Raw genomic sequence first — 15483 nt, forward strand, 5'->3', positions numbered from 1 at the left:
AATTAAATGCTTCTGTCATTTTTCTCGTCTGCTCCTGATTCACAACGATTTGAATAAAGAAATACTTAGAAATACAATTTTGAGCTAAATTTTCTTCACAAATGTCCTCCATTATCAGAAAAATGCAACAAGAACATGTTGAAAACACAATTTTCATTGAACTGGGTCTTCAGGAATTTTTCAAAAACAGTTTCATCAGTATAAATTTTATTTCTAGAATTAGACACATTTCTGGTTGCAGTCAGCAGGGGGCGGCAAAGTGTTAGTCCATTATTTGCTGCACTCTGGTAAGCAAATCCTGCAAAAAGAGTTCCTGCAACATAGCTGGACTTTAAGAGCGACCCGGAATCCCGGCTGATCCGGTTCCGTGGAACTGATGTTAGGATTCATATACTTGTTCTCCTCACATTTAAAACTTTGATCCCACAATCCTTCAAGTTTACTGAAAAGGTGTGAGAATTCTGAGGATATTAAATGAGCTCTCCATTTTGTTACTTTATCTGTGTAGCAATGATATCTGGATTTAATGAAACTGTATTCTGATTATAATCAATGAGTATCACATTACTGATGTCATATGTATTGATTTTAGTTAATGATCACCATATTTAATTAAGAAAATGTGATCAAAGTTTTGTTTTTTTATCTGCATTTCATAGTTTCTGTAATGAGTTTGGTAAATCTGTGTGATTATTTTATTGTATCGACTATAATTAATGCTTGAAATAAAAGTAAATCGAATCAAACTTTCATTTTAAAGATTTGCCCGTGTGTTTCTGAAGAGGTTGAACTGTTCATATCACAGCCCTCCTCCCCAGCTCCCCTGTCGCCCCACCTCCTGCCTTCCCTGTTCCATCCCAAAACAGACAGGAACCTTAGAGGAACAGCAGAACCAGAGCTGCATGACTAACGCTCATTCACCCTTTAACCCCATCCTACACTACAAGAAAAACCCAAAAACCTCTGCCTTTATGAAACATCAGGAGAACAGTTCACACTCATTTCAGTTATTGTCTAAATTAAAAAATAGCAATAAACATAAGTTATCACAGTTTTCAATCAGTTTTGTTATTTTGCAGCTTTAACAGAGAAACCGGAATCATTTCAGATTGTGTGAAATGATACCAAAGTGTTTTTAAGCTGCTGACTGAGTGAAAATGAAGAAACACATGTAGTTTCACTGCTTTGGTTCTGAGGAACATCAAACTTTTCCCAATTTGTCCCAAATGTTTATCGCACTTTGTTCTATGGAATAGATGTTCTGGATTTCTGCCCAGCAGAACCGGCCTGCTGGTTGGGTCCTGGTGGCATCCCCGACCACTCTGCTGCTTGGAGAGAAAGGCTGTATGAAGCTCTGGAAACATTTACGTGTGCACCGTGACAGAGAGGCTCTCTTTCAGGACTCCCTGTTAAGAGTCTTTTATTCTTTAGCGTTCTGTTGAAGCATTACTCTTAAGTAACCTGAGAGACATAGCAGAAGGTCCATTTATGAGAAAGTAGGGTTAGTTCTGTTGTCCTGCTGGTCTTCCATGTGTTGTGGATTCATCTGAGGGGCACACGGAGAATAAATAAATCTATCGTCTCAGATTCAGATCATTTGGTCTCTTCCTGCTCTCCTCTTCACCCAATAGTCTATCCTGCTGCACAAGAACCCATCCCTCACTCCGTGTGTGTTCACACACAGCAACCATTTTTTCATTAGTCCAGGTTCTCCATCTCTGGATCAGAGTTCGTCCCGGGACGCACGAGCTGCAGGAGGCGGAGAATCTCCTGTCACGCTGTTCTGCGCCACTGGTCCGATGCTGCCCTGCTGGGCTGTTTTCCGGGCCTGTTGTCTGTCCCAGTCCGTGGCCACGGCCTCGTCGTCCCAGATGGTGGAGGTCTCGGTGTCACTGATGTAGCCCGGCTCTCCGGTGTAGTGGGTGGGGTAGATGAGCAGTGGCTCCACAGAGAAGGCCTTCAGGTTCCTCGGCTCAAAATGAGACATGTACTGAGCGCTGGGGACAACAGTGGAGGAGGGGGGGGGGGTCAAACAGAAGCAAAGGAATTTCTTAATTAACCTTTATCTTAGTTTATTTTTCGTCAATGTGGTCGATTTTACCCATCATAACGTTCCCACTATTAGTATAAAAACAGAACCTTATCTAAACATAAATGCTGCATCAGTCTAATTTTTCTTTTTTAATACTGAAAAAAGAGGAATCTGTTCAAAAGTTGCTCAAGAATAAAAATCTAAAAAACAAATTTTTTTAAGTCTTGTAAATCTAAAGGTTAAAAAAATTGGACATGGAAAATCAACTCGATTCCATTAAATTGACAATTTTAATATGCATTTTACAATGTCATATAAAAAAAACTATGCAATTTGATCTTCTTAATGTGAATATTTACTGAAAACAAAATCTTTTGCATTTTAAGTTGCTGTGAAAATATGTTTTCATTCAAAAGTCATCACGTTTTCCTGTTTCACGATTCAAATTGACAATGTAGGTCCGCATCAGGGCCATCCCTGCCTACGAGCAATCATCAAGCCCCGCCTCCGGGATTTAGAGGACAGAGTAAATTCTATTGCAGAGGATGGAAGAGTTGTACACCTGAAGGGTTCCTCATCATCATACTTTTTAATGCAGATTAAAGCCAAATGGTCTAAGGTTCAATTTCTCTCTCCAGAGAAATTCTCTCTATTCTGCACTCGAAACAGAGCAGGGCACATCATTACAAATGGACCAGAAAAGCCAGCCAAGACATGAAGGTAAAGGTTAATGTATCTTTGAGTTTCAAGTGCTTTTTTCTGTTTTACACTCAAAACAGTGAGTGTTTAATAACGGGTCGGTTACTCTGTACTTTTGCCACCAGTTACCTTTTCATTGATACTCAAGTAGTTATTTTGTTGACTACTTTTTTTTACTTTTTGGGAAATACTTTTTGAAGTAAAGGTATTTTTCCTGCAGTACAACCTTTGGTATCTGAACGTCTGGCTGCCTCTTTAAATCTTAGTGTCGTGCTGGATGAAACTCCAGACTTTGAGTGAGCCCGAGCTGCTGAGCTCAGTGACACTGCTCTCTTTGTTGTGTTCCTTAGGTTCTGCGTGTTCTTTAACAGAGAATGCTTGAAAAGAACGTCTGCATTAATGCACGCGTCTACAGACACTTATCTCAACTGACATTATCATCCCGTCCTGTTATCTTCTCACATTCAGCACATGCAGGGTGTTCACTATTCCATACGTGGAACACTGGGGACACGTCTCCATTTATTCAGAAAGAATCCACACATTCTCTGTGTTCGTCTGAAACCAGCCCCCACACCTCTATCAATGGGAATCTTGTCCCAGTTCTGCAGCCAGCAGGAAGAGCCGTGCGGGTCCACATTCCTCACACAGAGAGGAGATGTGGGGGGGGGGGGGGGTCTGGGACCACGGAGGTGCCCGACTTCCAAAGGCTTCAGAACAGGAGAGACGTGACAGGAAAGGAGCCAAAAAAAAGGATGAAGAGGTTGGAGATGATGGAGGTAAATAAAATAAAAACATCCCTGCACTGGACCTGATCAGTCTTCCAAAAAGTGAAACCTTCTTGTGAAAGATGGTGCTCTTTATTCCTCTTTTTTCTAAACATCCTCAGCAATGAGCTGCTCTTACGGGTGAAAACGGGCTGTCTGCGAACCTGTGCGGGGTGTGCCAGAAATATCAAGGTCGTAGACCGATCAGTGAGTCCTGGCCTTTTACTGACTGCAAGCATGTGGTGTGCACGTGATCCATAAGTGACCGTAAGACGCCCACACAAACTACACTCTGATTTCCTTATTTCTAACAGTCAGGCTGCAGCAAGGAGCGCACACGTATCACGTGAACAGCACTAACGGATTTAAAAAGTCTGTACGACTCACTTACTTCCCCCTTACGTATTGTATGAGTGTTCACTGCGACCTGTCACCTGCAGCATGCCCGTGGAAAGAATGTGCAGGAACGTTTTCTCCCTACGGGTTCACCGAGCGGTCTACACTTAGTGAGAGTCACCGGTGTGCGCCGTCCAGGTTTGACCATTTTCTTGCCTGTAAGGACAGTTGGGACTAAGACTTAAACTCCCTGCTGCTTTTTGCAGACGTGTTAATGCTGTTCTCTGATTCCCTTTTCTGTCAGTATTTACTCTGGGCTTTCCATTGAGCTATGCTTGAGCTTATTTTGAAAATCATATTGAGAATAAAAGTCACTTAATTAAAAAAAATTGCCATTTCAAACGTCCTGTACTGTGGTATACCTTTCTGCATGGCATGTTTGTGCATTTCCTTCTGTTTTCCATCATTTTATCTATTTATTGAAAGTTTTTCAAGTTTTCACCACAATTTATAGTCTGATGGGGAAGCGGAGGAGGACACTGACTTGGGATGTTTGTTGAACATGATGGGCAGAAACTCGTCAACCGGCAGCATCTTCTTGAACGGCTCAGCATCCAGTAACTTTCTGGCTCCCTGATGCGACAGCGCGTAACCAAGCGTCCAGTAGGAATAATCGGCCACAACCAGGTTGTTCACGCCGTTCACGGACTGTTCTGGTTGATGCACCTGCATGCGCTTCCGCCCCACGTATCTGAAGGAACCAGAACACGGTAATGCAAACAAACATTTTCATCCAACAAACTCCACCAACAGCAACACAACAACAATAATGGGAGCACTGAGGCAAACGCGGGCCTTACATGAGGTCCCAGTCCAGCTGGGCTCTTTCCACGTCCTCCATGATGGCCTCAAGTCTTCGCCGGAACCTGGGTTCAAACCGCACATCGTCCTCTAGCACTAGAACCTTCTGGAAGCTCCGCTCAATCACCTGATTGATCAGAAAATCAGTCAACGGCTGATTGGAAGATTTTTTTTCGGTTTAGCATATAAACCAATTTCCTCCGCTGGTTAGTCCTCATCTACCAGCTGCAGCACAACGAGCGGCAGGCTCCATCACAGCGTGTATCAAATAGTCTGCTTCATTTGAAAAAAACATTTAAAAATAACAAGATTGATTGAATATATGTTTCTTTTGTCAGTGACCATGGTATTCGCGGGACAACCACTCAAAGTGGAGGACGGTTCCCGCCAGCTCATTTTTGATAATAGACACCTTTCAGGGCACCATACCCTACTTATATACCAGACAGGAAGCCACTGGGGGCGCAGCAGAGCATCTGACCCACATCAGGTGACAAATGAAACATTTACTCTAGTAGCAAACTTTTATTTATCTGCAGCGTTTCAGCTCAGATGTACAACTTATTCTGAATTATAGGTCAGATTGGCAAACCTGGAATTGTGTCCAAGAGTAGCTGGTTCGGAGGAAAATCGCAGACGTTAAATGTCCGCTTATTTTTACAGCTTTATGTTATAGAAACTGGACTCTAGCCAGCGGCGCTCACCTGTCTCCATATAGAGTGATGGCTAAGGAAGCAGCCGATCTCCCCCCGAGTTAGGACTCGACCCGAGTACGGGTCCTTGTAGCCCGGCAGCATCTCGATCCCTAGCATCTGCAGCTGTGACGTGTTCAGAGCCCTGAGAGAGAAGCAAAGCAAGTGAGGCAACTGTAATGAGGAGAAGAGGACATCCCATAATTTACATCCATCAGGAAACAGACGCTCCTCAAATGGCGCCAGAAAACCCGTAAGGATTATAACATTCCTGACATGGGATTAAAGTGGGTTCTGAATGGCAGAACCAACTGGACTTCCTGCGTGGGGGTCCAGGTCATTTATGAGGCGCGTGACGTGAAGCGGCTGACATACTTCCCGTCCACGGCATCCACCGATGTGGCTTGAAGGCCGAGCGACGCCATCGTTTTCAACATTCTCTGTCTTCTGTCAAGTCGCCGTTTCAAATTAATCAGGAAAATCTGGAAATCAAAAGCAAATTATTTATAAAGTGTACATTAACAGTTTACATAGTAGTGTGAATTAAAATTCAGCAGCAGAGCTTCCATTCATTTACAAAGCACTTTTCAGAACGCAAAGAACTTTTGCACATTCAAAAATATTTGCACATTTTTGCTGTTTATGTCTATTTACTGTGTGTAATTATTTCTCAAATTATACCACCTTATTTGTTTACATTTATTCTGTTTTAACATTATTCTATGTTCTTTTATGATTACAATCCTGCTACAGTAAGGCACAAATTTCCCACTAGTGGGATCAATAAAGTATCTCTGATTCTGAACCTAAAACGATTAAAACTGAAATTAGAATGCCCTCAACCCCCCCCCCCCCCCCCCAGCACCAAACATAAGGAAAAATCTCACCAGCTTGTTTTTTTACGTCACAAATTTCTACCTTTTTCCAACTGCACTTTTTTATCTGCTCCTAAATCACAACAATTTGAATAAAAAATGACTCAAAAATGAAATTTAAAATGTTTTTTTACGTCATCAGAAAAATGCTACCGGACATGTTAAAAATGCAAAAAACACAATTTAAAACTGCGTGGGTCAAATTAACACATTCCTAAATTTCAGCTAGGAGACAGATTACAAAGGAAAGTTAGATTTTTTTTTTTTTCCAAAATTGTGAGTTTACAGACATTTTTTAGGGAAAGAAGCGTCTCAGGAGCGGGCAAAAAATAAAAAATAAAGAGGACGGGAAGCTAAGTGAGCAGAACGCTGAAGGTGGAACTTCTCTGGATTAGTGCAAGCAGGAGAAGAGGCTCCTGACTGTGCCTACATGGACTCTTAAACTCACTTCTTCAAAGCCCATCTTGATCTGCGGCGGCGGCAACATGTACACGTGCTCAGAGGGCGCCATGTCGTGTTCAACTGTTGGCAGAGAGGGGAGGGGTTCACACAGGAAATTAGTAAAAACGAATTTCTGAAGGAATTTCATTTAAAGTCTGAGTAGTAATACAGGAATGTAAAACATGGAGAGAAAAAAGACAGGAGGGTCCCAGGTCAACGTGGAGAAAGTGTAAAGTTTGGTGAATGGTCAGAGGCGTGAGACTCACTCAAAGCTTCGGTGATGGTGTGGATGAAACTTTCTGCCTCGTCCTCCACTGTCTGCTGCGCCTTGAGAGGGACGGGCAGGAAGCCATAGTGCTCCCTGTTGCACAAAAACATCTGCACATCTAAGAAACACAAACAGAAAAAGGAAATTCAGTGTGTGCACTCCAACAGCTGAAAGCAGTTCCCATCCAGTCAGAAGAGGCAGAGCAGGTGGAGCTCTGTCATCTGGGACAGCTTTGCAGCTTTCAGTTTCAACGGAAACTCAAGCTTTGGGTTTTTCTAAAAGGTGGAATCAGTGCAGAAGATCCAAACTGCCCAGAAACAACTTCAAATCGTCGACAATATTTAAACACTGGAGAACCCAAAAGGTCAAAGTTGGCCCTCATTATTTTAATGCTATATTTTTTCCCATTTTTTTTTATTTTTATATTTTTAATTTCTTGGCTGCTGTTAAATGTTGGCTGCCCAAAATAAAAATAAAAAAACAAAACCCAAATTTGTTTAACTTTTTTTTTTTACTTGTCCTGTCCAACAGCTGGGCAGGCAGATGAGAACTGAGGGCCTCTTGTGTTGGACATATTTTACTTTAACAACAGGGGTTATTAATCTTCAGACAAACCAAAGGTATGTCTGAATAAACCCCTTTTGTAATTGAGGCCAAACTTTATTAATTTCAATCATGTTTGAAAATCTTGGGTGTTGGACCGGACGGAAAAGGAAAGAAGGGAAGAAGAGAGAGGGATGTTAGAGAGAGGGGGGGGGGGTAAGAGGGTGATAATAGGAGGGGGGGGGGTTAAGACCATGAAGCAGCATAAAGCAACAAGTTTACTGGTTGTTTATCATAGGGTAAGGTTCAAATGTAGTACAAAAAGGGCAGGGCCTGTCCACACACACACTCGAATGTTTTCAACACACCTGCTGGCTGAAAAAAATGTCCACATGTCAACATGTACACAAAACAGATAGTGTTCACACACGCATAGTTATGCCTTTAAACCAACTAGTGTGAAATCTTTCATTCATTCAATCATGCAAACTGTTAGTGCAAAGGTGAGCTAACACCTGTGCTCAGATGAGTGTTTATGTTTTTCTAAAATGGACGGTGGAATGTGAAAAGGAAGGAGAGCGCCCAGCCATCCCCACACCAAGACCCCCGCCACAGCAGCAGCGGCAGCCGGAACCCCCAACGCCACACGGCAGCAGGCAGGGAACAACGGCCCCCCGGGCGACCCAGTCCGTCACCCAGGCCAGGGCCAGCAGGGCCGCCGCGAGGCCCCCAGAGCCAGAGAGCAGGGAGGCACAGAGGGAAAGGGAGCGCCGCCCCAGCCCAACCAGGAGAACAGCCGCGCCGGGAGAGCCAACGCAGGGCCCCACCCGAGAAGGGCGCCCACAGCCCCAGACGAGCAGCACATCACCCCCCAGGAGTTCCGGGCATCCCCCCGCCCCAACCCCAGGTACGAGCCAGGACCCCCCAAGGGAGACCCGCTCCGCACTCCAGGCAGCCACCCACCCGGCCCACGGTTGGTCCAGGGAAATTTGTTTAACTTTAAAAGCCCTGAAGAAAGTTTTGTTGGGTTCTCCAAACATTATTCTGTAATTTTACAAAACAATTACGTTACCTAAAAAGTATTTTTTACCATACATACTCTTCTGTATTCATAAAGATTGTGAATCAGCAATCTTTTACGTCACAAATGTTCGTGCTTGATCTTTCTAGAATAGATCCCAGATGGCCAAGTATACTAGTTAGTCAGTTAGTTTATTAGCTTAAATTGCTTTTAAAGTGTTTTTATTTTTGGGGATACTGAGTTCAGGATTCATTGGTCATCAAGAAAAAGCCTGCTAGATTTCTGTCTTATTCCTCTGAATTCATTCCTCTCTGGATAAATTCTCTCTTTTTCTTCCTTAATGACCTCAAAAATGCTTTAATGATCTCTTCATGTTTTGTTTAGGTTGTGGACAGCTGTAAGGAAGAGGACATAAATGTGTTCGGCATCTAAGTGACAGAGTGAAGCTGACCTGCTTGGCGCGCTGAGAAAGCAAACACCATGATGTCATCAAAAGCCCAGCTGTAGTCTGGGTGAGGTGGGTAGAAGGTCAGCTCTTTGCTAGATTCACGCCGCAGGTCCACCAAGAAGGTGCTGTGCACCATGGGAACGCGGAAGCAGCCTACCCTCTTCCACTCCCTGATTGGTTGGTAGTCTGGGGTTCGTCGGTAGTAGCCCTGGCGAGAAGGATGGAATTTCAGAACATAACAGAACAGACTGGGTTAAACATACTTTTCAGTCTGTACTGCACCTGTGGGGTGATGCCACACCAGAAGTTGGAGTAGAGAGAGCGGGACTCGAGCATGGGAGCAACCAGGGTTAAGTTCTCAGCTATCAGCAGGTCCAGCACCCGAGGGTTGGTCAACAGATTATCAGTATCTGCAAACTACAGAGGAGAGGTCTTCACCTTCTGACCAAACAAAGGGTTCAATCAAAATACCAACCTTTACTAAATAAAAGACTGTACACCAGGTCCTCAAAATCTACCACCCTGCATGGTCTACAGCTGATTACCCGAACCAGGTGTGTTCAGCCAATCAAAATGACATCTGAGTCAGCCAACTAGTAGAAAGCAGACCAAATCAAAAACCAGGAAGGATGGGAGATCTGGAGGACCAGGGTGGGGCAGGCCTGCATTACAGTAGACTGAGGAGAAGTATCCAAAAGAATTATGGATCATTTTAAAGCAGCAATTGTTTCACACAAAATTACTTGTCATTAATATTACAGGATATCAAAGTCCCACTCTGATGAAAATTGTGTTTTTGGAGTTATTAACATGTTCTTTTAGAATTTTTCTGATAAGGGAGGACATAGATGAAGAAAACTATGCTCAAAATTGCATTTCTGAGTTTTTCGTTATTCAAATCGTCCTAAATCAGGAGCAGATGAAAAAATGCAGTTTGAAGAAAAAAACTTGTGTGAAAATACGCTGGGCGGGGCCACAGTCTCCCTGCTCTGCTCCATTCTGATGCATCCACTTGCAGACAAACAGATCCATGTTCATTTTTGTTTTCCTCGTCTGAGCTGGAATCTGGATCTAAACTGTACGGCTGGATAGTTCAGATACTGCTGCCATTTTTGTTGCACCACTAATCTTAGGTTGGGGGTGTGAGGGGCTGTAAGCTAGGGGTAGAGAATGTAAACAGATGGATGATGGGATATCAACACAAAGGTTACTTCTACACCAATGGTCCCGCCCACAACTCAGAAGTGAATTTCTAATGAACTCCTGCTGCTCTGCAGAAACTATGTCCTAGAAAACGATACAGGTTTATGGATTTTGGCTAAAAATGGCATCATCAGGATAAAAAGATCAATGGAAACGCTTTGAAAATTGATCAGAAGACGATCAGAGTGGGACTTCCCCCTTTTTCAAACAGCACTCCAATGTCTCACTGTGTGTTAGTGTTTAGCGTGAACATGTTTGTGAAAAAACTAGGATTTATCTTATCATTCGCGATCTGCTCTGTAGGGATTAGATTACCAGGATGTAGTCGGCCCATCGTTCCCGCGCAGCCTTCAGAGCCGCTTGTCTCAGCTTCATCACATGGTTGAACCTGGAAGGAGGCCAGTGCTTGGGACCCCACTCATCTGTGAAAGACCTGCAGTCCAAAGATTTTAACGAATCTCCATGAAAACAGAACCAGCCGTTCGGAACGTTTGACTTGCCTGGGTTCCTCCATTGGCCTCCACTCCACAAAGTGGTAGACCTGCTGCGCCTTCTTCAGCCATTCTCTCAGCATGGCCGTGGTGTTGTCCACATTATGGTCTGTCGCTGCCCTGAAACACAAACACATACGATGTAGGCTCGATTGAACCATCTCAGTTGCTGTCGTGACGATAGAAGCGGCTGACATTCTTCAGCAATCACCGTTGGAACTGTCAGCGACGCCACGGAGGAGAAGGCCAAACATTTAACACGGCAGCTTCATCGCTGACATGCTGACAGAGCGTCTCATGGATCAAAGATTTGAAAAAGAACATTAAAAAGAATATCAAGCGATTGTGGATCAGGTTCTTCAGAAATGCACATTGTTGGAAACAGAAGCTAATATAAGTCCAGAGTGTTTACTCTCAGCTTTTTCCACTTCAGCTGTCTGACTCAGTGAGGACAGTGTGACCACTGTTTGTGCGAGTTTGGGTGTGTGCGTGCAGAGGATACTTCCATATGGAGGATAAATTAAGATGAAAACCCCAAAGGAGACACTGCTGCTCTTTGTTTTGTAGAGATGAGGAATATCACCTGTTCCCCCCTGTGCTTTACTTAGAAAATCGTTTAGAACAGAAAAGTCAACAGGTTGTTTGGTAAAAATATGTTTCCAGGCTGGACTTTTCCACTGCCGACAATAATATTCCTTCCTGTTTTACATCGGGCATCCAGAGAAAGAAGACACACACACACCTGACCAGCAGTCCCTCAAATAAGCATTTGACACAGCACCTGTGTTGTGTGTGTAAAGCAGACACACACATGACAACACAATTGCAGATTCATCAACGTGACTCAGTTTGGAATGCGTTCCAGTTGGACAGAAATGTTTTTAAACAGCTGGAGAGTGACCACAGAGCAGCAGCACAATAATTCCAATACCAGTGTTTGTCTGTGTGTGTGTGTGCAGAAGTGTGTGAGAGCAAGAAAATGATCATCTTTCGTGAGCCTTCATGAAGTTTTACTGCAGTGAGACTTGTTAGTTATGATTTAAGGTTTTATGTTTGAAACTGGAAACAGCTTGTGTTTGTGCATGTGTGTGGATGTGTCAAGGGGGCGGGTGTGTGCATGTTTTTGTGTGTGTTTGAGTATGTGTATGCATGTATTTGTGTATTTGTATATATCTGTTTGTGTGTGTGTGTCTGTGTAAAGGGGGGCGGGTGTGTGTGCGTGTTTATGTGTGTGTTTGAGTATGAGTGTGCATGTGCATGTATTTGTGTGTTTGTAAATATGGATGGGTGTCTTTGTGCACGTAGGTTTGTGCATGTGTGTTGTGTGTATGTGTGTTTATACCTTTAAACAGAAGGTAGATCAGTAGTGGTGACCCCCCTCCCCCTCTCCCTGTACATATGTATGTTTCTCCAGCTGTTTATCCTGCAGGAAACCGGCGTGCTCTGACACGCCACATGTCAACAACAGAGTTGGCTTTAGGCCCTGAGTAAACGTGAGCAAATCAGAGTGAGCGTGCACGTCAGTCTGTGCATGCACATAAATGTGAGTGTGCAGGTCAGAGTGAGCGTGCACGTCAGAGTGAGCGTGCACGTCAGAGTGAGCATGCACATCAGAGTGTGCGTGCACGTCAGTGTGTGCGTGCACGTCAGTGTGTGCATACACTTCAATGTGAGCATGCAAATCAGAGTGAGCGTGCACATCAGAGTGTGCGTGCACGTCAGAGTGGGCGTGCTCGTCAGAGTGAGCATGCACATCAGAGTGTGTGTGCACTTTAGAGTGTCCATGCACGTCAGTTTGTGTGTGCACATCATTGTGTGCATGCACGTCAGTTTGTGCATGCACTTCAATGTGAGCATGCAAATCAGAGTGAGCGTGCACATCAGAGTGAGCGTGCACATCAGAGTGAGCGTGCACATCAGAGTGTGCGTGCACGTCAGAGTGGGCGTGCACATCAGCATGTGTGTGCACGTCAGAGTGAGCGTGCATATCAGAGTGTGCATGCACGTCAGTCTGTGCATGCACATAAATGTGAGTGTGCAGGTCAGAGTGAGCGTGCACGTCAGAGTGGGCGTGCTCGTCAGAGTGAGCATGCACATCAGAGTGTGTGTGCACTTTAGAGTGTCCATGCACGTCAGTTTGTGTGTGCACATCATTGTGTGCATGCACGTCAGTTTGTGCATGCACTTCAATGTGAGCATGCAAATCAGAGTGAGCGTGCACATCAGAGTGAGCGTGCACATCAGAGTGAGCGTGCACATCAGAGTGTGCGTGCACGTCAGAGTGGGCGTGCACATCAGCATGTGTGTGCACGTCAGAGTGAGCGTGCATATCAGAGTGTGCATGCACGTCAGTCTGTGCATGCACATAAATGTGAGTGTGCAGGTCAGAGTGAGCGTGCACGTCAGAGTGAGCGTGCACGTCAGAGTGAGCATGCACATCAGAGTGTGTGTGCACTTTAGAGTGTCCATGCACGTCAGTTTGTGTGTGCACATCATTGTGTGCATGCACGTCAGTTTGTGCATGCACTTCAATGTGAGCATGCAAATCAGAGTGAGCGTGCACATCAGAGTGAGCGTGCACATCAGAGTGAGCGTGCACATCAGAGTGTGCGTGCACGTCAGAGTGGGCGTGCACATCAGCATGTGTGTGCACGTCAGAGTGAGCGTGCATATCAGAGTGTGCGTGCTCGTCAGACTAAGCGTGCACATCAGAGTGTGTGTGTACGTCAGAGTGAGCGTGCACATCATTAGTTTAGAGCTAAAGTCTGCAGAAGGGATCCAAAATGTTCTTGATCAGCGTTTTAGTCTTTACAGGAGTTCCTGCAGAACTCTTTAAACCCCCAGAACACAAGAAGCACGAGGCAAGGATGACTCAGCACTTCTGCTGATCTGAGAGACCTTCTTTCTTTTTCAAGTTATTTCTGGGAGATTGGTACAAACGTGTGACGCACTTCCGTCAGAAATGTTTGAAGAACGACTTCCTGTCACAATACAAATGACGGTTGTCCTGAGTCAGCGCGTATGTCTGAACTCTTTTGGAAAAATGAAGATGGAGACATCAAGACATTGAACTGGTTTTCTTGGACGTGTCCAGTCTAGTACCACAGGAGGAACTGTTGCCTTCTCTCCTCTCCTCCACATCAGTTCGTTTCGGTAGATTTGGCCTAAATCCAGACTTCATCATGGTGCTCCGGGCCAGACTTCAGCTGAACATCACTTCCTGTGTCTCAAATCTAAAACCCCTCCCCTCATTTAAACAGGTCCATGCTTTTGACAAACACAACACAGACAGACACGCAATCTTACACAACTCCACACAAACTTCAGTGGTTCTCCCATGATCCCCGTCTTCCTCGCTGTGCGCCCTCACTGCGCTCCTTCCTGTGCGTCTCGCTGCGCTCTTGAAGTTTACGGTGAGCCTCATTATATTGTAGCCTGCAGCTCGGAGTTCACATCAGCATCTGGAGAACACGTGTCACCTTGACCGCACAGGCCTCGCTCCATCACATCCATCCTCTCCAGAACCTTCACAGATTAGATAAAACTCCATTTCCTGAGACTAAACAATCACCTCTCAGGAACCTTGACTTTAACCACGGCCTAGTGAAAGCTTGCTGTCGCATTAACCAGAGAGGGTACAAATAAAAACAAGAATAAAATCAGGGGACGTTTTTAATTATTGCTTCCATGAAATAAGAAAAATATCATAATGTTGAGCCTCGAGCAGTCTCTGTCTGGCCACCAGCTCGCATCCCGGGAAGCCGGCATAGTGATCAGGATTGCTCCATGGGCCCACAGACAGACCGTCCAGGATTGACCCGCTTTCGCTCAACAGTAGCCGGCAGGGGTAATGTTGTGCGATTTGGTTCAGAAACGCCCGCCGCTCAAATCGCACCGCAGGACCTCAGATCACGTCTGTATAATTGACTTAACATTGAAGTTGGCGCCTCTACTGTTAGGTGTGAACACAGTTTAACTGTAACCCGTAATCCTAAACGTAAGCCCACCTCTGGGTCTGAGCAAAATAGAAAAATGTTTAGCACTGGACACAATTTAGAAAATTGCAAATAGTCCCTTTCTTTCTGGCATTTAATTTATTTGCTGTTCAAGGTAATTCAACATTCTGCATCTGCTAGCATCACATCAGTACTGAGCCACAGCCAGTGCTGCTCGCTGCTGCAATGTAGCCTAAATTATAATGTAATTTAAAGCATTTTTCATGGACTTATCAAAGTTCTTTTTGGTGTGTAATTTTATCAAACAGCAGGGTCTGGTTCACACATTTGTTTTGTCGTTCCACACATTGTTCAAAAAGTATCGCTTCGGAACCAAAAATATCACTTTTCACCGTTTCTTTATCGCTAAAGAGAAACTTTGGAGAATAGAGACTGTCAGTCGGTGTTGTTTGTGCCCCCCCCCCCGTCAAGCTCTTCACTTATGCAAGGAAACAGAGGCTTCAGACAGACATGAAATATTGCTTTTTAAGACGCTTAAGTTGTGGAATTTTGATTGAAAACCTCATAATCATAATTAAACGTCTTTAAAACAATTCTCATATAGAGGGACTTTAAGTTTTATGTTTGAAACTAGAAAATGCTTGTGTTAGTGTTAATGTCCTCATGCTGTCCTGAGTTTTAGTTTATTAATTACAAACCAAAGATTTACAGTCATCGCATTAAAACCAGGTGTGTGTTCCCCACAAACCTGATGATTAGCGTTCTTTTCGCCTCTTCCTAACCAGCTCAGGTAATTATCCACCTCAGGAAAGCGTGTCAGGGACCGGACCCTAAACACAGAGGCTGCTCT

The 15483-nt window shown here is 44.4% G+C and overlaps 1 protein-coding gene across 1 annotated transcript in view; it reads right to left on the reverse strand.

Moving 5' to 3' along the window:
• Positions 1 to 190: 190 nt before the first annotated feature.
• LOC101161789 (procollagen galactosyltransferase 2) overlaps positions 191 to 15483 on the reverse strand; it is a 28012-nt gene continuing 12719 nt past the window's right edge. The window contains exons 2-12 of the mRNA XM_023954088.1: positions 10687 to 10797; positions 10502 to 10619; positions 9266 to 9400; positions 8987 to 9191; positions 6970 to 7089; positions 6711 to 6784; positions 5763 to 5869; positions 5400 to 5532; positions 4695 to 4822; positions 4379 to 4585; positions 191 to 1997 (exon numbers count right to left, since the gene is read on the reverse strand). Of these exons, the coding sequence (XP_023809856.1) occupies positions 1724 to 1997; positions 4379 to 4585; positions 4695 to 4822; positions 5400 to 5532; positions 5763 to 5869; positions 6711 to 6784; positions 6970 to 7089; positions 8987 to 9191; positions 9266 to 9400; positions 10502 to 10619; positions 10687 to 10797 (1612 nt within the window). The 3' untranslated portion in view covers positions 191 to 1723. The remainder of the gene's footprint in view (positions 1998 to 4378; positions 4586 to 4694; positions 4823 to 5399; positions 5533 to 5762; positions 5870 to 6710; positions 6785 to 6969; positions 7090 to 8986; positions 9192 to 9265; positions 9401 to 10501; positions 10620 to 10686; positions 10798 to 15483) is intronic.

This window comes from Oryzias latipes, chromosome 4 (genome assembly GCF_002234675.1).
Source record: "Oryzias latipes chromosome 4, ASM223467v1".
NCBI lineage: Eukaryota > Metazoa > Chordata > Actinopteri > Beloniformes > Adrianichthyidae > Oryzias > Oryzias latipes.